The sequence below is a fragment of the Melitaea cinxia genome, chromosome 27 (genome assembly GCF_905220565.1).
Source record: "Melitaea cinxia chromosome 27, ilMelCinx1.1, whole genome shotgun sequence".
Classification (NCBI taxonomy): domain Eukaryota; kingdom Metazoa; phylum Arthropoda; class Insecta; order Lepidoptera; family Nymphalidae; genus Melitaea; species Melitaea cinxia.
In genome coordinates this window covers 2,984,611-3,004,522 of record NC_059420.1, presented here as the reverse complement: position 1 = coordinate 3,004,522, position 19,912 = coordinate 2,984,611, and the positions used below count along the sequence as shown (strand labels likewise).

At 33.1% G+C, this 19,912-nt stretch overlaps 3 protein-coding genes and 1 pseudogene across 3 annotated transcripts; 2 read left to right on the top strand and 2 right to left on the bottom strand.

Annotated features, from left to right (window-relative positions):
• Positions 1–553: 553 nt before the first annotated feature.
• LOC123666750 (tetratricopeptide repeat protein 1) lies at positions 554–6,228 on the bottom strand. The gene is made up of 4 exons (XM_045600805.1): positions 5,915–6,228; positions 3,591–3,818; positions 1,129–1,285; positions 554–920 (listed from the first exon to the last, which is right to left on the bottom strand). Exons 1-4 carry the CDS (start codon positions 6,081–6,083, stop codon positions 641–643), a joined length of 834 nt encoding a protein of 277 aa, XP_045456761.1. The 5' UTR covers positions 6,084–6,228; the 3' UTR covers positions 554–640.
• LOC123667080 lies at positions 2,614–3,341 on the top strand (annotated as a pseudogene).
• A 448-nt stretch (positions 6,229–6,676) lies between the features above and the next one.
• Positions 6,677–11,656, top strand: LOC123666851 (adrenodoxin). The gene is made up of 3 exons (XM_045600875.1): positions 6,677–7,016; positions 10,693–10,872; positions 11,139–11,656. Exons 1-3 carry the CDS (start codon positions 6,877–6,879, stop codon positions 11,293–11,295), a joined length of 477 nt encoding a protein of 158 aa, XP_045456831.1. The 5' UTR covers positions 6,677–6,876; the 3' UTR covers positions 11,296–11,656.
• A 3,323-nt stretch (positions 11,657–14,979) lies between these two features.
• Positions 14,980–17,080, bottom strand: LOC123667155 (BRCA1-associated RING domain protein 1-like). The gene has a single exon (XM_045601125.1). It carries the CDS (start codon positions 17,078–17,080, stop codon positions 15,473–15,475), a length of 1,608 nt encoding a protein of 535 aa, XP_045457081.1. The 3' UTR covers positions 14,980–15,472.
• Between the last annotated feature and the right edge of the window lie 2,832 nt (positions 17,081–19,912).

The following is a 19,912-nucleotide window of genomic DNA, read 5'->3' as shown; positions in this document are numbered from 1 at the left end:
TTCAGGGTCGGGGGTAGGGTTGGCAACGCGCTTGCGGTGCTTCTGGCGTTGCAGGCGTCTATATGATACGGTAAATGCTTATCATCAGGTGTGCCGTACACTTGTTCGACGACCTAATCATATAAATAAATTAAAATTAAAAACGCCATTCTTAAAAATCCCCCATATTGGATTTCGAGTGACGTAACTTCATGTTTCGAGCTATTCTCGGCAAGCCATTTTATTTAATACCCATATTAAGAGTGCATTGAAAATAACTACTCCGCAATCTTGGATGTGGACACCATATTGTTGGATTTGGAACGTCAGATAGCTAAACATACATTGTCATCCAACCTAAACCTGTATACACAGCTCAATTGGTTAATGCTTATTGAGTTGTAAAAGACTCCACTGTAACAAACATACATACTTACAAATATAGATTCCAAGTTAAATAAAATATTTTAAAAATATATTAGCCTAGAAATGGTAATGTAGTAGATGTAGTTTAATTTAATGCCTGTCGTTACCTATTACCCATTTTAATCATTCAAAAAAATAAAACAAAAAATTTGTCAAGCTAAATATTATATTACAACAATATCACAAGCGATAACTTAATATTTAGAGTTAAAAAAATATATAAATAAATATTTGCCTATTGCTTGAAGTTAATCTTGTAGCCCTTTGTCTCTGGATCTTGATCGAGTTGGAAATTATTCGTTGACAGACCAAAGGGCTTCAGAATCATGTTACCGAGATCTTTGAGTTTTCCCAACATTTCAGTTTTTAGTTTTTCATTCCTCTCTTCGATCAATGGCGGTAAACGAACGATAGCGCTTTGCGCTTCTTTGTGCGTTGGGTCTATTTCCAAAATTTTCTTGCAGTCTTCCAGACTTTCATCTAGTTTCTCCGTCGCTTCGTAGGCTTGCGCTCTCCTGTTGAAATAAAATTGATTAAGTAAATTATTATTATCGTTATATTTTCGGAAATTTTTCAGATTTTTATGCAATTTCCTTAGTGTTAATTTTATTGGACCTGACAGGTGACGCTGCTGTCGGTATGTAAGCAATCTAATTTGGTAGCTGCCATTCCAGTCAGGACAACGTCTGCCAAGTCCACTAGCTAATAATAATTATTAATTACCTGTAATAAGCTTTAACGTATTTGTCGTCTAACTCTATAGCTTTAGTGCTGTCCGTTATCGCCTTTTTGTACTGTTCAAGCTTCAACCTGGAGGCACTTCGGTTGCAGTAGAGAATTGCTCGCTGTTGAGAATATAGCAGTGGACAGATTCTTAATGCTGAAATATGCAAATAATTTGTATATTAGATTTATATGTGGTAAAATGTTAATAGATCATAGAATGCAAGGAGTTGTCCAGTAATCTCATAATGTTATTAGGCACTTTTTAATCCCCTAGCCCACCACCTCGGTGATAAAGTAAGGCTTTAGATTACGTCTCCCTTCATACCCAAAAGTCACGTGTATTTTTTTGTATTAAATGTATTAAAATTTTTAGATATAGGAATGATCTGATTAAATTTTGGAAAATTGAGCATTGTGATCCTTCTCCTACATAGGGAAAGAGGCCTATGCCCAGTAGTGGGATATTACAGGCTGAAGCAGAAGCAGAGCATTGTGATACGAATTTGTGATTTTAAGGAAAAATAATTACATGTGATATCTTATTACAGCCCCCATCCTCCTTGTGATATATCGTGATTTTTTCCAAACCCCTCTCTCTACTTTCGACCCTCCTGCCCCAGGATATATTTATGCCCTTAAATAAAGTAGGATCCAAGGTGCCAAGGAAGCTTATAATGGCATTAAGGTCCACCTGATGGTAGTTAGTGTAGATTATACAGACTCTCCTTAGGATCTTAGGCTACCATACTAAGCACAAGAAAACCTGTGAGAACTATTATTTCTCTGTGATCTTTTCTAAGGTTGAGGTGCCCAGTTAGGCTGCTCCGAAATTTCAAACAATATAAAACCTGCTGTGCCCTATGTCAATAAACTTACTTTCAAGCAAAATTTGTCAAATCATTGTAAGCACGGTAATTTTTGTAAGTTATTGAGATTAATCATCATCATCATCATTCCAGCTTATTGCAGTCCACTGCTGGACATAGGCCTCCACAAGTTCGCGCCTAAAATGCGCGAACTCATGTGTTTTGCCCATAGTCACCACACTGGGCAGGTGGGTTGGTGACCGCAGGGCTGGCTTTCTTGCACCAAAGACACTGCTACCCGTGTTCGACATGTGTGTTTGAAAGCCAGCAGTTGGATGGTTATTCCGCCATCGGTTGGCTTCTTAAGTTCTAAGGTGGTAGTGGAACCTTGTTATCCCTTAGTCGCCTCTTACGACACCCACGGGAAGAGAGGGGTGGCTATATTCTTTGGTGCCGTAGCCACACAGCACACTGTACACTGTGTGTGTATGCATATAAAAAAATCCTATATTGCTGTGCCCCTCTCGAGATTTTGTTTGATCTCAGCCGTGTGCTCTCCGTAAAACCTTTTAAGTTTCTTGTTGAACTTGGCATTCCTTTCGTTGATGTAGTCAATATCTGCGTCGTCATTGTGTGTACGCCACCGAGAGTATTTCGCTCGTTTAGCGATCTTCCTATTTTCACTTTTGAGTTTTGAACTTGTCAGACTTCTAAATAACAACTAAGTATTGCATTACCTATTGCGTATTATCGGCCACGTCTTTTTTTTTAAATATTCTACTACTAAAATTAATAATCAGTGTTCAATATGAATAGTGAATGTGCTCCTTCGTCAGAAGCCAAGGAGATGACATTTGCAGAAAAACAAGCTGAGAGGATGAAGCGTTTGCGTTCATTGCATTCAGCGAGAAATGAAGCCAGGACGAACAATCATCAAGAAGTTGTTGCAGAGGAGGCTAGAAATAAATTGCCAGCGAATTACGAGGCCAAGAAGCGACAAGCAGAGTGGCTGTTGGAAGGTCAGAACAAACGCGAAGAAGGCACTAAACAGGGTAAAGACTACGATCGTGTAAAACTTTTAAACATATCTGCAGTTGAAGCCGAGCGTATCGAACGTAAAAAGAAGAAAAAGAATCCAGATCAAGGCTTTTCTACTTACAAACAGGCAACCGTACGACAATACAATAGACTCGTAAAATTATGCCTAGAATAGATACTGAACAGTATGACAAACAAAAGCAAAAGTATGGCGACGCATTTTATGGTGGACCAAATGTTATTATACATGGTATGCATGAAGACCGTAAAGAAGCAATCGACAAAATGGTTGAGATTAATATTATGATCAAAATCTGTAGCAGTCCGGCTGGGGAAATACGTCGACTTTACAGTAAGTCACAATGAAATAATACAGTTTTCAAGCTGTGTTTTATTCTTGTGGTGAGTAAGGTGACTATAGTACTTGGAGGAATTAGGGGTAGCGTCAACAAACAACAACGCTTATGGGGCTTTTGGTGTTGCAGGCGTCTATAGGCAACAGTAACAACTTATCGTCAGATTAGTCGTTCACTTGTTTGCTGATCTAGTTTTATAAAATAAAATATTTATATTTATATATATTTATTATTTTCAAATTCAAAAAACAGTATTTACCTTCAGTGTATATCTTGATGCTCTTCTCAAAATCACCATTTTTGAAAGCCTCGTTTCCCTCATCCTTAAGTTTAGAAGCTACCGACTGCCGTTCAGCCTTCTCATCGTCAGATAGACCAACCTCTGCGTCTTTTAATGACAGTTCATCAATAGAATCGGTGTCGTCCTCATCTTTATCGCTCTCCTCATACTTATCATCTAAATCGTGGTCTTTAAATGGAATGTCAGCTGGAAATATTGAATAAAATTTGAGAGACTTATTATTTAAATACATAGTAACACAATTTAAAGTATATTGATCTATCTTATTATCTCCTCCTCCCCATATAAAAAAATCATATTAAATAGGTTAAACGAAATTAACATATAAGCTTTATCACTTATGTACTTCAAGATAAAATTTTACTAACTAGACAATAAGTGTACATATATTATAGATAGCAAGTAAGTGTATATATAAACATAGATAATAATAATAATAATAATAATATAATTCTATGTCTTTTTGCATCTAAGATATCAATAAAGTTTAGCATAATTTTGGTCGGTGGACTCACGTCTGCATTAGGGATACTAAGATAGAATAATTAGTTCTCTTAATGTAAGCTGCAGTAGTGTAACAAGTAAACGATCAGTAATAAAACTAAAAATCGGAATAACAAAAGAACGGGCTCTATAAGCCTGTGGACATAACTTTATATATATAAAAGATAAAATTTTACTGAAAACTATATGTAATCACATTTTTCCTTATTTCTTAATATTATTAGTATAATAGTAGTACCTACGTGTGTGTATATGTATGTATATATTTATATGTGTATAATTATGTGTTCTTATGATACTTTTATTTTTATTTATTTAGTGTTATATACGAAAAATACTCAATATTTTAGTTCCATTTTATTAGACAATAAATAAATAATAAAAAAAAATATATAGTGAAGTGAAAAACATGACGAATAAAAAAATTACCCTAATCTATCTGACTTCAGAAAGGGGCCGTTTATAGGCATAATTCCATTACAAAAAAAAACCCTAACCTATCTAATTTAAAAATTACACCATTTATAGACATAGTTTTGTTACAAAAACAATAGCCCTAACCTAATTTAAAAATTACACTGTTTATCGACGTAGTTTTGTTACAAAAAAAAAAGAAAAATAACCCTAACCTATCTAATTTAAAAATTACACCGTTTATCGACATAGTTTTGTTACAAAAAAAAAATAGCCCTAACCTATCAATTTAAAAATTACACCGTTTATCGACGTAATTTTATAACAGTAAATAAATAAAAATAAAATATATTTAATTAAAAAATATAACATGAAACAAGGCTGTATGGTCTTAGACCTTTGCCTTTACAGCTGTTTAAACAAAAACAATTAATTTATGCTTACATTGCTTTAGAGCGAAAAGATAAGTGGTGCGCCATTTTTTTTAAAGCATCTATTACTCAGTCATTAAACATCAGTTGTATCGTTTGTTAAAAAACCGTGTGAAAACAATAACTTAATGTCTGAAATGTTAATATCAAGTGCGAAATATGAATATAACATGTGAAAGCTACGGAACTAAGCATGGTTATTGCAAGTTGTATCGTTTGTTGATCTTGGAGTCGAGGTCGTTTTTACATACTCCTGTTCGAAAATAACTCATAAAGTTACGAAACAGTGCATGGATTGCACTGCCCGCAGCGTCGGAGCTAAGGTGAAGTCACACGCGGAGCTCAAAGATATTATAATAGCTTTAAATTCTTCCTCTAATCTCATAACTTTAACCATGGATATCTCCATGAGCATGGGGTTTCGAAGTGTGGCAGTGTTACCTTGTATCACTTCCCCTACACCCTCCACCCTCCACCCCCAAAAACCCCATAATTCGGTTTTTCCTAGTCTAAAGCTTAGCCGAAAATAAACATCTTTCAAAGTGCTTAAAAAACAAAACTGGATAATGCTAACACATAAATCACTATTACATTATTCAAAAAATATTGTTTAACACATAAATGTGAACACGTGAAAACGTAAATACGTTTATAAAAATAAACTTATGTACATATGTATATCAGTCGACCGTTACTTAAAACACAAGATTCAAATGCCTAAGCAGAGAAATTACCATATGTATAACAAAAAATAACATGCCATATATATATTTTAATTTAGGGTTAAAATTTCGTGATATAGTTATTTTATTACAATATAAACAAACTATACGTAAATATAATGATTGTTTGAGATTCTATAGATACGTTTTCCATATTGATATGTATAGTTTCAAACAACATTGTTTTGATATATGTATTAATGAGTCATACCTGAGGGACTGGCCTTCGCAGAGTCTCCCGAAGCAGCAGAACTCGCTTCATAACTAGCATTAACACCAGCATCGTCGTCAGAACGTAAAGAAAACTCTAGATCTTTTGTTAAATCATCAATAACTTCTTCATTTGAAATGTTGTTTGTAACTTTCAATCGCTCAGACATTTTTACGTAATATTAATATTGTATGAGTATATTGTGCTTATTAAATAGTGTAACAGTATATTTTAGATTATAACACTTAATGAATAAACAGTTTTATAATAATTTTTGCAACTACTCCACATTCTTTTCGTTTGACAACTAAAGTTAAGGCGTTCCGTTTTTTGTCATACTATTAAAACAAACAATCGTTTAAAGACGTTTTAAAATATTGGTTATGTTTTCCTTGTAAAAAAATAAAGATGATCATTTTTTATATAAGGACCAATATTCCTGTATCTGATAGTAGTTGATAAGGCTATGAAATAAATGTTCAAAGCTTTAAATCTTAAAAGCGTGAATACAAACGTACATCAATTGATGACAAATGTTTCTAAGTGTTACTCCATTTTACGTATTATAATTATTGGAAACATTATTTTTATAAATTTTATAGAATTATTAAGTAAAAATACTTAGTACTAAAGAACATTATAATTTAACGACATATTTTTAGTAAAAATAAGGCATAATAACACACGATCACGACATCGTTTTAATATTACAATCTGTTGATAGAACTTTAACGTAGAACGAAACCAAAACTAATTGTTGCGTTTTCAGTTAGGTTATAAAATATATCAAATTGATATCAAACTTCAAAGCAAGCTAGCTAGCTACATATAAAGTAATCTGTGATCAAAGCTATCGTAGATGTATTATCATAATTTTTGGCCATCGTGGACGTTTGTGAATAATTCAAACAAATCTCCCGTTATAGTGATTATAAAGTTACGCTTCTAACGTCATCTAAAAGATGTTTTACAGAAACATTTTATTAACTTTCTTAAAATCAAGATCATCTTTACGGACATATAATGATGTTTTCACGATTTTCGGTAATTACAGAAGTGTTATACCATTATCAACAACCAGGCTCGCGTTGAAAGATGAAAAGTAAGTGCCTTACGTATTGGAATTTAAAAAAATTCGAACATCAATTATGAAATTAATTTTCTAATAATCATGTTCCATGTTTAGTTTAAAAAATCATATAAATTAAAAGAAGTTCTTAACAGCACTTAATATTTTAATTGAGTTTTATTCTCAAAAACAAAATCTGATAAATCTTATCATAGTCACTGTTACATGTTCTCCTATTATCAATATTAATAAAATTATAATAAACCATTCACAATCTGTATTATTAATGTTATGTAATAATGTGAAAAAATTATCAACAGTACAAAACTTATTGACAAAAATCTTATTTGATACAGCTTGTTTCCAAGTTTTTTTTACAAAATTTTCGATTTCAATATAATTTAAGTAAACTATAGCAACTAATTTGTAAGTATTTTTCATAAATCTTGTTTTTTTTTTTTCTTGAAAGTATACAAAAACACTGGCCACATACAATACAATATCTAAAAAAAAAATTTAAAGACTAAAATAACTAAATAAGTTCTTTTTAAACAATAACAAGGTTTAAGTTAATCAGAAATAAGCAAGATACCTATTACCAACTTTATACAAAATAATGTGGTGTCATGGGACACTAGATAGGAACGAAGTTCCTTCGGATAATATAGAAGCAACACAATTTGAAAAAAAAAGTTGAATTTTATATATATTTTCTAGTTCGTGGTGTTTTTTAATTTTGTTTATTGGTTTTCAATTAAGTACATAAAATTATTTAGGAAATTTAGTATTTTAGAAAATAACAAAAACCCTAAAATAAAATAAATCAAACAAAATAATAATAATAATAATAGTAATTTAAACTATTAAGTGAAATAAAGAAACATATGTCTATTTATTTTTGTTGATAGTATAAAATTACATAAATAATTTAAAAAAAAGTTTACTAGTAATATTTTAGTTTTACAAACGTCATATTATACAGTTGTGTGACTGATATTACGTCACTTCCGTTATATATTTTTCTTACGGTTTTAGCACACATTTTTTTCAGTTCGGTTGCCCAGCCAAGTGTCAAGCCTGCCTGCCGTAAGGAACTTTGTTCCAAAAACACAGTGACAAAAACTGTGGAGTTTCTTGCCAATTATTCTATGCAGAAACTACTCGGTGGCAGCTTTACTTTAATAAAATTTAACAAAAAATTAAACCACCGAAACAGCTGAAAAGCAAAAAATAATAAACCTTTTTTATTTAACCTTAATAACTAACTTCTTAAAGTAATGAAACTATATCTAAGTATATATTTTTGTAAATAGTTGAGTTTTTAATTAACCTTAATAACTAAGTTCTTAAACTAATGTAAGTATAGCTAAGTAATTTTGAGTTGGCGCCAAACAAGCTATGTAATTAATTAATTACGTAAAGCCTAATGAGCGGCGGCGGCGCGGCGCGACACACTCCCGTCGCATCAAAGACGCTGCTGCCTGTCTTTGGCCTGTGTATTTCAAAGCCAGCTGTTGGATGGCTATCCCGCTATTGGTTGGCTTTTTAAGTTCCAAGGTAGTAGTGGAACTGTGTTATCCCTTAGTCTCCTCTTACGATACCCACAGGAAGAGAGGCGGTGGCTATATTCTTACTGCCGTAGCCACATAGCGTATGTATGTGTCAGTGTCATGCTAAATAAAGTTATGACGTAACTTATAAAAACATACAGTCAAATTGAAAACATCCTTCTGAAGACAGTTTAATGCATATTTGCTCTACATTTCCAATAAACAAATAATACTCTACCATAGTATTGTTACTTATCAATATTTATATAATTGTTAAAGTTATATTAGATTAAACTCTTAACAATGATAAATAATGTTATAAATATGATGTTTATCACTGCATAGTATTAAACAGAGTCGCTTGCCGTTGTCTGAATGTTTAGATCTTTAAAACCACGCAATGGATTTTGATGCGGTTCTCTTTAGTAAATAAAGTGATTCCAGAGGAAGGTTAATAATGATGATGATGATGATGATGATAATGATGATCGAAAATTCTTTTAAAAACCAACTTCAATAAAGTCATTCTTGATTTGATTTTCACCTATACAATACTCATATTGACAATATTTATAAGTGGGTGTAAAGTACCTTGTAGATTAAAAGTCACAACAACGTAGGTGAGGTACATTGAACAAATCAAACTCGGACATTATTAGAAAAGTTACTAAATGATAGATATTGTACCTGCCACTATGCATACATTGAGTCGAGAATTCACAAAGCGTAATGTGTTTGGTCATTCTTGATGAATAAAAAGTAAAATTGTAGTTTGACCTCCAAAGTTTACGTTTCCTTAATTTACCAACAGTTTTGCGAAAATAAATTAAAGGTCAATCTGGACATCCCTGGGCTTCTCATTTATCATTATTCGGCAGTAGACATCCAATAATAATGATGATATCATCATTATATCAGCCATAAAACAAGCAATTAAACCTCATAATATTATTTTAGACATTAAATTTTTGTTTCCAGTAGGTTTCAAAAACTCTTCATAATCATTAAGCTTGCTCAGACTATTAATGACATTTTAATATATATATATATTAATATTTATTTAATAATACATAATTGTTAAATTGTATGCAAACAACAAAAAAAAATGGGGTTAGGTAATTATTTAAAAATACAGATGATAATAGTATAATGACCTGCCATGATAACAAAAAAAAAAATAGTTATCAGTTAAAAACTTTTAAACAATGTAATTTATTACAAAAAATGTTAGAACCGACATAATCTGTAGAATAAGCTACTTGAAGTGGCAATGGTCTATCTGCTGGAGCAGACGTGTCCTGGAGTGAAGATCGCGTATTTGCAAATATAGTATGGGACGTCCTTCGGCCTCCTGGGTCGATGATCTACGTAAGATTACCGGTGGGGGCTGGACGGGTACTGCCGGCAAATTTCCTCACCAGACACCAATAGTAGACTGCGAAACACTGAACCGAAGCGAATTGATAGAAAAAAAACGGATTTTTTTTGCCGATATTTACAGTCCAGCATATGTTGATTTTTTTTTTTTTTTTTCGGTGTTTAACAGCAACCTCAAATTTTATGAGAAGGTTCGGTTCGATGAGGCTTCCAAATTTTCTCTGAAAATTCTCAATACCGGTTGCAACCCGTACGGGCCGTTGGGCGGCTCAAGCAGTTGTAGTTAGTAGGAATATGGCACTCTATTGTAAAAATATTTATTATGCTGTATATAAATTTTAATTAATCACTAAAAGAAAACATTAGGCGGCTGTTACTATTTGTTACTACGTCTTTCAGTCACACAAAAAAAAAACGTTACTAAAATAATCTAACAAAGTCTTGAAATTTATCACAGGTGAAATTTCCAAGATGAAACTACTTGTAAAATGGGATATTTACAATGTTCTGTACTTGGTCTTTTTTTATGTCAAAGGCAAACTAGCATACGGCCCATGATCACCGCACTACTTAAGAGCAGTGTGATTTAGCTGTGATCTGTGAGGCTGGGGTACTTACCAAGACGGTCTTCTCCAGATTATAGGCAGAATATTTCCTGCTGTGCCCGAACTGAATGATTTTATCCCGTTTTGCATATAAATCAGTGATCATGAAACCGTAGCAAGTTTTGTTCCAAGACGCAACAATGTAACTGCTCAAAAGGACAAAAAATGACGTTTCAGGGTGAAAGTGATCTTCAACCTGGTCGATGGGAGGAAGTTAGAAGCGGAGGGCAAGGTCGGCGACTCTCTTCTAGACGTGGTCGTTAACAACGACCTTGATATAGAAGGGTATGGAGCATGTGAAGGTACGGTTACCTGTTCAACCTGCCACGTTGTTCTGAAAAAGGAAGACTACGACAGGTAAAAATTAATTAAATTAATAATGTGTTCAATTTTATTTAGGTATGGCACAGAAGATTTCGTTTCTTTTAAAAAAGTAACTGCGGAGTTTCTTGCCGAGTCCGCAGAATTTATATTCCGAATTTGTGGTAGCTTCATATTAGCTGTAAATAATTTATTATAAATGGATATAATCCAAAGTGAAAATCCGTTATTAAATAAAAAAACTATCGTTTGCTATGTTGAGATATTAAAATATAAAAAAAAAACCATTCTTTCTGTACTAGATTGCCAGAAGAGGCCGCAGATGAAGAACGCGACATGTTGGACCTAGCGTACGGTTTGACGGACACGTCGAGACTTGGCTGCCAAGTGATCTTGACCAAGGAGTTGGATGGCCTCGAGGTGCAAGTCCCAGAGAGCGTCAACGACGCTAGGAGCTGATGACAACCAGAAATAGACCTTAATCTGTCGCACGAGCTTGTTATCCGACACTAGGAAATTTTTAGGGTGGTTTATATCATTAGTTAAAAAACTTTTTTTTAATACAGACTGTTAATATCATGATTGCTAAAACTTAAAAAAAATCTTTTTTTAAAAGAAAGCAATTATAATCTTCGAATTTGTGTCACGATTGTTAAAATTATAAAAGATTGTTTTTTTTTTTTGTTAACGGATAGCTAAAAACTTCGAGTTTAACTCAATATGGTCGTGTAACGCTTTAACGATTTTTTGGATTCGTTTGTAAGTCAAAATGTGCAAATAATATCCAATGTAACAAATATTATAAAAGTATACACAGAAATTTCAATCAATTACTACGCACTTTGTCTAAATGTAAATACATATATGTAAGTTTCATACAATCTTTTTTTTTAATTATTTTCGATTCGATTTTCGATTTTTTTTTTATTCTGGCATGCTTGTAACGTCAAAACTGAAAAATTTCACAATAAGACATAAATTACTATTATAATAGTTAATACCTATACACGAATTTGCAAAAAAAAATAAATAAATAATGAGTGGTGTATTTACTGACGTTTCTCATAGTCTAGTCGCGTTAAGGAAATAGTGACTCATCGCTGTCACTTAGTTTAGCCACGCCCCTTCAGCAATTAAGTAATAAAGTGCAATACGTCTAAATTGCTTACTTTTAATGACGATTTTCTTAACGTGAATAGAGTATAAAATAAACACGAGATTTACTGGCAGTTAAAAGTTGCGTGCGTCTGATGATTCAGCCGAAATGACTTTTAAAACTGTTGATGATTATAAAGAATATTTTTGATGATTCATATTACGTCGTTGAATTTTTCGATATCCTTGGCATAAAGTTAGAACTTAGTTTTTTGTATAATTGTATTTCAAGTCAAACAAGAAAAAAAATCTACTTCAATTTCCTCTAAATCTATTCGACAGATCTCGTTTAAATTTAAATTTGACTCTGACAAGCACAAGCTTTCGAATACAAAAAGAATCATCATAGTCGATACACCCAGGAAAAACCCTGGTATGTGGGATAGATCCCCTTTTGCATTTTGGGTGTCCTTAATTTTTTAGCTCATCCTTCAAGCTTAGCGACACTAATACTGCTGAATTTTATGGGCTGTAGTCATATAGGTTAACATCAGATGAATGATTTCTTCATTGACTGGATTTTTTGTTCAAAAATAGGTCTATTTACCGATAAATAAATTGTCGAATCGAGAATATCCTCCTTTTTTTTTTACAAAATGCGGTATCATAAAACCACACGGACTCTTGAATAGGTACAAAAATCCAAATCAGATATTTATTTATTAGGATTACCAACCGATTTTTTTTTTTTATTAATTATAATAATATATTAATTATGTATATATAAATGTGGTGCTAAACGGTAAACTCGAGAAAAGCTGGGCCTTTTTATTAACTGAGGTAGGGCACAGCAGGTAATTTCCTGCTCAAAATATGGAGCAGTCCGACTTGGGTAGTGCCTCGACCTTACCTTTAGCAGTGTTGTGTTCCTGTTGATGGGTAAGGTCACCAGAGCTCCTGGGGGTAGGGTCAATGGGGTAATTGGGGATAGGGTCGGCAACGCGCTGGCGATGCTTCTGGTGTTGCAGACGTCTATCTATAAGCTACGGTAATCGCTTACCACTAGGTGAGCCATACGCTTGTTTGCCGACCAAGCCGACCAAATTATAAAATTAAAAAAATCTAAATTTTTATTTTATTAGCATTTTAAAAATCATTTCTCTCATACATTGATATTAAAAAAGTCACGCAAATAAAAATAAATGAATATGCATAAGACGTGCATTGTAGTTAACCATTCGTGCTCAACGGAAGTAATCTTCAATTGAAAATAATAAAATTAATTATAAATACTAAGTTATGACTTTATGCCTAGGAGGCATAGGTTTATATATTTAACAATCAAATATAGTTAAAGAATTTATTTCAAAAATAAGTATATATATGTATATATGAATTGTTTAAGATTTATTTATTAGCGCAGCTAATGTTATTGATTTATTATGTAATTTTCTGATAAAGTTTATCTCTCAAATAATTTCTTGATAGGTTTTATTGGTGAGAGAATCAGAAGTTGCGAATAGAAAAATTTGAGTTTGTAGGTGAAAATACGTCAGATATATTTATCAGTAACAGGTGAAACAGGCCTAGAAGCTCAAAAGCTTAAGTCATATTATTACCCATTATATTACCTCAGCCCAGTTATCTAGCGAAATAAATCGTATTTGTATAAATTTTATTTTATTTGTTACAATTAACAATTTTAGTTTTAGCTATGGAGTGTAGAAGAAGCACCACTTCCACCAGGATTCAGTTGAAAAAGTCCGCTATAATAAACGTCAAACTATAGTTCAAAATTCAATCGAAATGGCGGTAATATCACAAAAAGTATGATATGAAGTGGGCAATTACAAAGAACGTGGAGTACGCTGTACTGTGAGATAATTATGAAAGTCAATAAATTGTGATAAAAATTTTAAAAGCGAAAATATTTCATTACTTATATGATAAATATATCTATCTCTCCGTCAGTGACATAGCGAACTTAACTAGCGCCCGGGGCACAATACATTTTTGTTAATGACTTTGCACAGACACTGATACGCAAAGGCAGTGCTCCTTTCTTCTACACTTAATAGTTTTAGCTTTCTAATAAAACCTTTTTTTGTTTTTAGTTAAGAATTCTTTTGATGATAGTGTTTTAGACATAGATCAAGTTAGAATAAAATGTTATGAATTATAATAGTTTTTATTTTTTATTCACAAATATAATTTTACTATCAAACCTCGATCTCTATCGAGGTAAGACACAGAAGGATATATCCTGCTCAAAATCAGCAGAAGCAGCCCGTCAGAGGAAGTACCTCGACCTTACATCACAGCTATGTAATACTGCTCTCAGTAAGGTTAGAGAACTTCTGGACAGGGACGGGGGTAGCGCTTTTTTTTTTGTATAACTATGGTCGAGGTACTACCCCAGTCGGGTTACTCCATATTTTAAGCAGGAAATTTCCGCTTGTGATGCTTCTGGTGTTGCAAGCTTCTTTAAGCTACAGTAATAGCTTACCATCATGTGGGCAGTACTCTTGTTCACCGATCTAGTCGCATAAAACAAAAACATATTTAGAGCAACACACATTTTTGCATAAATACATACTTAATTACACACACCCCAACATTTACATACAGTTTATAAGCTTGCGTCTGTGGTGTATGGTACTGTGTGTGTAATGGTACGTGACATGGAGGGCACCTTAATCGACGGTCGCAGATAAGATTGAATATTTGTATTTATACAAATATTTAATAATTCCGGTTGAATGTTTGACTTTTTTGGTCTCTCCATCGTGCCTCGGGAGAGCACGTTAACCTGTTAGGTCGGTTGTTATGTTAGATACCCGACAGTGATTGTTACTCATAGTAGAAAATATATCTACCAAACTGCAGTTGGGCAGCTCGGTGCAAGCACTTGGTGGTGGTGGAACAAGTTCCAAGAAAACAGAAAATAACTTAAAATTACTTGTTCTAGCCTTTAGTTAATACAATTTTATATTATAAATCTTTTTATTTCTTTCATATAAACATAGACATAACTATAATTAAATATAATTTTTGTGAACATAATATGAAGTTTATTTTTATACAAATAAAGAATTTACCTGATTGATTTTATACAAGGGTTTAGTTACATAGGTTTAGATAACATCCAATTATCATATCAAGATTATTAACTTAAATCATATTCAACATTTTATCAAATAATCTTAAATCATATTCAACGTTTATTTTTATTAAACATGATCAACTTTGCCTTCAATTACACTCTATATATGCAAGAGCCATTAAATGAAATAACATATTTTACATAGCATTTCTAAGCTACATACAAGATATCAGTCAAATAGAAGCCAAGTTTAAGTTCTGCTGTAAACCTATCTTCTGGATAAATTACTACTTATATTTGACTGATTTATGTATAGTGAGGTAGGACACGGCAGAAAATATCCTGCTCAAAATTTGGAGGAGCCTAACTGGGGAAGTACCTTTTTTTGACAATGCAATGGAAAACTATAGAGAGGACATTGTTAATAAATATTAATCGTTACCAAGGCTCACAAAGCTCATACTTTTCTATACATTCAATCAACCAGCCGATTGGTAAAGCTTTGAAATGCGACATATTATACATAGGTTCATAAACATCTTTAAATATTATATAATGAGAACAATTGACAAGTTTTCCATCCTTTTTTGCATGATAGGGAACTAATTTCTCAGCATCTGGTATCGATTCTGGGTTCGGTACACGTCTCAAAACCACACCACCAGCATCAGTTATTAGCTTTGTTAATATTGTCTTTGTTACGACTATCGATTTTGAAATTTCATATTTTGTATTGATATTGTGTAAGTAAAAGTGACAGCCGTTAAATATGCCTGGAAGTTGCTTGTATTTATTATATCTAGCGTTCTTAGGACCTAAGTACGAGCTGTTACCGACGCCTTTGACTTCATAGTTCACGAATGGTTCTAAATTTGTTTCCGTTGAATTGTTTATCCAGTCGGACGATATGATCCATATACCACTGACGATTCCTTGTAGAACATCCAAGCTAGATGTACATATACCATCTTCTGTGTCAACTACTAAATGTGTTACTTTTTTAGTAAATTTTGCCTCGATATGCAAGTTTGAGTGATGTTTAGTCAATAGTTTTAATTTATTTTGTATGGTACGGGATTGTGTCACACAGTAGATACTTATATCATCAGAATCCAGCTCCATATGTAGTTCTGATATTAAAGTTATGTTCACACCCTGTGTTTGTATAACATTCTCTGCAGCTTCTTCAAGTACTATTTTCATATCTTCAGATGCCAACTCTAGCGGAGTTTCGCCTTTACAATTTCTTGCTTTAATATTTGCTCCATTTTTAACTAACTCCTCAGCTATTTCTGGGTAATTATATCTTACTGCTTCGTGGAGTGGCGTTTCATTACCTTGACCAGGGACGTCAATAAGCGCGTTGTACTGTAATAGAAGTTTAACTAAATCTAAGCGGCCATTTTGTACAGCTTCATGCAAAGGAGTCCACCCTGCGTTGTCCTTAGTATTAGTGTTTGCCCCTTGTTTCAATAAATCAATGACAGTGTCAACTTTGCCTAGACGAGACGCCACATGAAGGCCCGTTTCTCCTTTATTGTTTCTCTTCTCTATACCTTTGTTTATTTTAGAACTAGCTGTTGATTGTAATGTAGAATTCAAATTTTCCGTTTTACTTTCTGTTTTTTTAACTTTACGTGATTTTTCAGAATTAACGTTAGATTTGTCCGTCTTTTTGTTTTCCTTATCGACATCGCTACTCTGGAGTTCCTTGTTGCCGCGTTTTTTACTAGTCCCGTTTGAACTTTCTCCTTTCGATTCTCTTAAGATGTTCTTATTTCGAAATACTTCGAATAAGTTGTCGAGTTCCTTAGCTGAGTTGATACAGGTTTCCAGGCGATCGTCAGCAAAGGTTTTGCAGCCGGCCAGCGGTATATTACAAGTGGGGCAGTTTCGTATGCTATCGAAATGGTCTGAACAAATTAAGTGGTAACATGAACTTAATGTAACCGGATTTTTGCATAATTCTGAACAGTAACCACACGTGTAGTCTTTTTTGACCGCGTCTAACGCCTTTAAAAATTTATTTAACTTTTCCGTAGACATTTTAATATATTAATGTTGTTGAAAACTTATAAATTATGAATTCAATTCTTGGATTTACAAAACTTTTTACTTTCTGCCGCGAAAACTTGATTTGACAATTGACATTATTTTAGAGTCAAAGAACGCTTTGTGACTAATGTCAAAGTCATTTATATTAAAAAAAAACACGGTCTTTAAAAAAATCTTTGGAACTTGGCTTACTCTAAGATAAATGTTTCTGTTATACATTTTTTGCAGCCCACGCCAGAATAGCTCGCAGATGGCAGATTTTTTTTTTCTGACGTACTTGACAATTATCGTTATACTTTGGACAAATCACACACTATCTTTAAAAATTATAGCCTATGTGTTATTATAATGTATAAGCTATATTATTGTAAACATTCCTTAAAATCCATACAAACACAAAATACAAACTTTCACGTTTATAATATTAGTAGAATTATAAATTTTTGAATATCATATCAAAAATTCACCGTTCCACCGGGGATCGAACCTGCGTCTCTGACGGACCGTGTCGGCGCTCTAGCCAATTATGCTATGGAACGATGTACCCGTTAGACCGAAATTTTTGATATGATGATTTTATTTTCGGTTTAAGCGAACCGTGGCGCCGTCTATAGTGAGTTCTTTACAGAAACCCGTAACTATTCAAAGTTTCATATTACAATGAAAATCTTTGACAGGAGACAACATCATGCAATTTTTTTTTATATGTACGATTTTATTTTTGTGTTACCCACACATTAGGAATTCTAAACATTTTTGAATATCATATCAAAAATTGACCGTTCCAGCGGGGATCGAACCTGCGTCTCCGACTGACCGTATCGGTGCTCTAGCCAATTAAGTTATGGAACGATGTACCATGTGGTGTGATGTAGGATTATACATATTTTCAATTCACAAATTAAAAACTAAATATTTACAGATAGTTATGGGACAAATCATGTCCGCGTAAAATTGTGCCAAGAATACTGGCAGCATTTCCCCGTTAAATCGCTATACCGATTCTCTGGGGTTAAAATGCAGCAACCCTCTTGTCGCCGGTGGACTGTGGAGGCGAAAAGTTATTTATCTCATTATTTGCTATTATACCTGAAGAATATCTCTTAAGGGCTTGGTAAGGGGGCATCCATTACTTTCGTGAGCTATTTTTCAATCAGTTTAGACACTCCCTCCCTTTAAATGAGATTGGCGCTGAATATAACAGAGAATAACGGGAAATAACAAACTGTTCAAGTATACTATAGTTAATTTATTTAAATTAAGTAACATTCAAAGCAATAATTGTGTTTGCAGACAAACCAAAAAAAAACGACTTCAATTATATCGACAAGTAATACAACGTAGGTAGACGAAAAATTTGTCAAGTAAATACGTATTAAAATTACTCCAAAAGTTGTAATCAGATAACGATGAAATTTAAACGTGACAACATAAATTATCAAAATTGGTACACCCGTGAAAGGTTATGAGGATTTTCGAGTTCCCCGCGATTTATCTGGGATCCTATCATCAGATCCTGGTTTTCTTATCATGGTACCACGCCAGAGATATCTCCTTTCCAACCAAAAAAAAGTATCAAAATCGGTTCATAAACGACGAAGTTATCACCGAACATACATAATATATATAATTGGTCGAATTGAGTAACCTCCTCCTTTTTTGAAATCGGTTAAAAACCTTAATGATTTTAATAGCCATGAGATTTATTTTAGTGGGCAAAATGAACACTAAAATATATTTTTTAATATTTTATATTTTTTTAAGCTAATACGAAATTTTCGATTTTCCCCTCCTCAGTTTAAATTGGATTTGATAAGCAATTTTTAAACAATTTTTAATATCATATCAAATTCAATTCAAAAAATCGTATAAAGATTTTGTGAGATTTCATTGGACCCCCCTCCCCCCCATTCTGAGCTCACGTAATTAATGGATGTCCCCTAATGTTAACGTAATTACCAGTTTAAAATACCGGTAAATAACATAAATTTTTCCGATACCTTGGATACCGTTAATACCTCTATAACCTATACCTCTTCGACGTTCCCATTCCCTGCAAGAATTGTTCAACCCTACAATAGTCCTTCGGAAGTTAGATTTTCATTCGTACATTGATTTTTACTTGTTACAAAAAAAATTTTGAAAAATTAATTTTTTTTTGTCTCGTCTTGGCGGGGGCACTACCGTGCCCCCAGATCGGTATTTTTACGTTGATCCAAATTTAAAAACATTTAATTTTAGTTTGCACTTAGCAGCTCTGACAATCGAGTCGCGTGTGTTTATCATTATTATATTACATCAAGAAACCTTTACCTTATTACATCAAGATCACAGAAAAATAATATTACCCTCAAGTACTGTTGTGTTCCTGTGGTGAGTAGGGTGGCCAGAGCTCCCGGGAAAGATCAGGGAGGGGTCGACAATGCGTAATTCCACGCTTTGCCATATAAAGTACATAATATATTATTCGGGCTCAAAATTTGAGAGATACGGGAAGATTAGAAATAACAAGTTATGGCGCTGGGCGAAAAAAGGTTGACGGTTTGTGAGATTTTGCACTAGCACTAGCACGGATCATCTGACTCATAACTTTTTACTTTTTTGTGTGTTTTATGCTGCAAATTTTCGACATCATAAACTCAAAATTTTGAAATTTAGTACATAGTAACGTATTATAGCACAGGTAAAGTAAATTCCGAAAAGCATAAATTTCATTTAGCAATAAAAATACCATAATTTTTACTTATATGCCCGAGTCCGAATCGCACCTGGCTGGTTTTTTTATTATTATTCAAAAGCTGCTGTATGAATCCATTTGAAATT

Excerpts from the sequence above, each read along its gene's own strand:
- LOC123666750 (XM_045600805.1), bottom strand. The coding sequence starts at position 6,083 with ATGTCTGAGCGATTGAAAGTTACAAACAACATTTCAAATGAAGAAGTT. Across the intron at positions 1,286-3,590 it reads CATCAAGATATACACTGAAG|CATTAAGAATCTGTCCACTG; the intron begins GTAAATACTGTT and ends TGCATATTTCAG. Across the intron at positions 921-1,128 it reads TACGTTAAAGCTTATTACAG|GAGAGCGCAAGCCTACGAAG; the intron begins GTAATTAATAAT and ends TTATTTCAACAG.
- LOC123666851 (XM_045600875.1), top strand. The coding sequence starts at position 6,877 with ATGTTTTACAGAAACATTTTATTAACTTTCTTAAAATCAAGATCATCT. Across the intron at positions 7,017-10,692 it reads CTCGCGTTGAAAGATGAAAA|GGTGAAAGTGATCTTCAACC; the intron begins GTAAGTGCCTTA and ends ATGACGTTTCAG. Across the intron at positions 10,873-11,138 it reads AAAAAGGAAGACTACGACAG|ATTGCCAGAAGAGGCCGCAG; the intron begins GTAAAAATTAAT and ends TTTCTGTACTAG.
- LOC123667155 (XM_045601125.1), bottom strand. The coding sequence starts at position 17,080 with ATGTCTACGGAAAAGTTAAATAAATTTTTAAAGGCGTTAGACGCGGTC.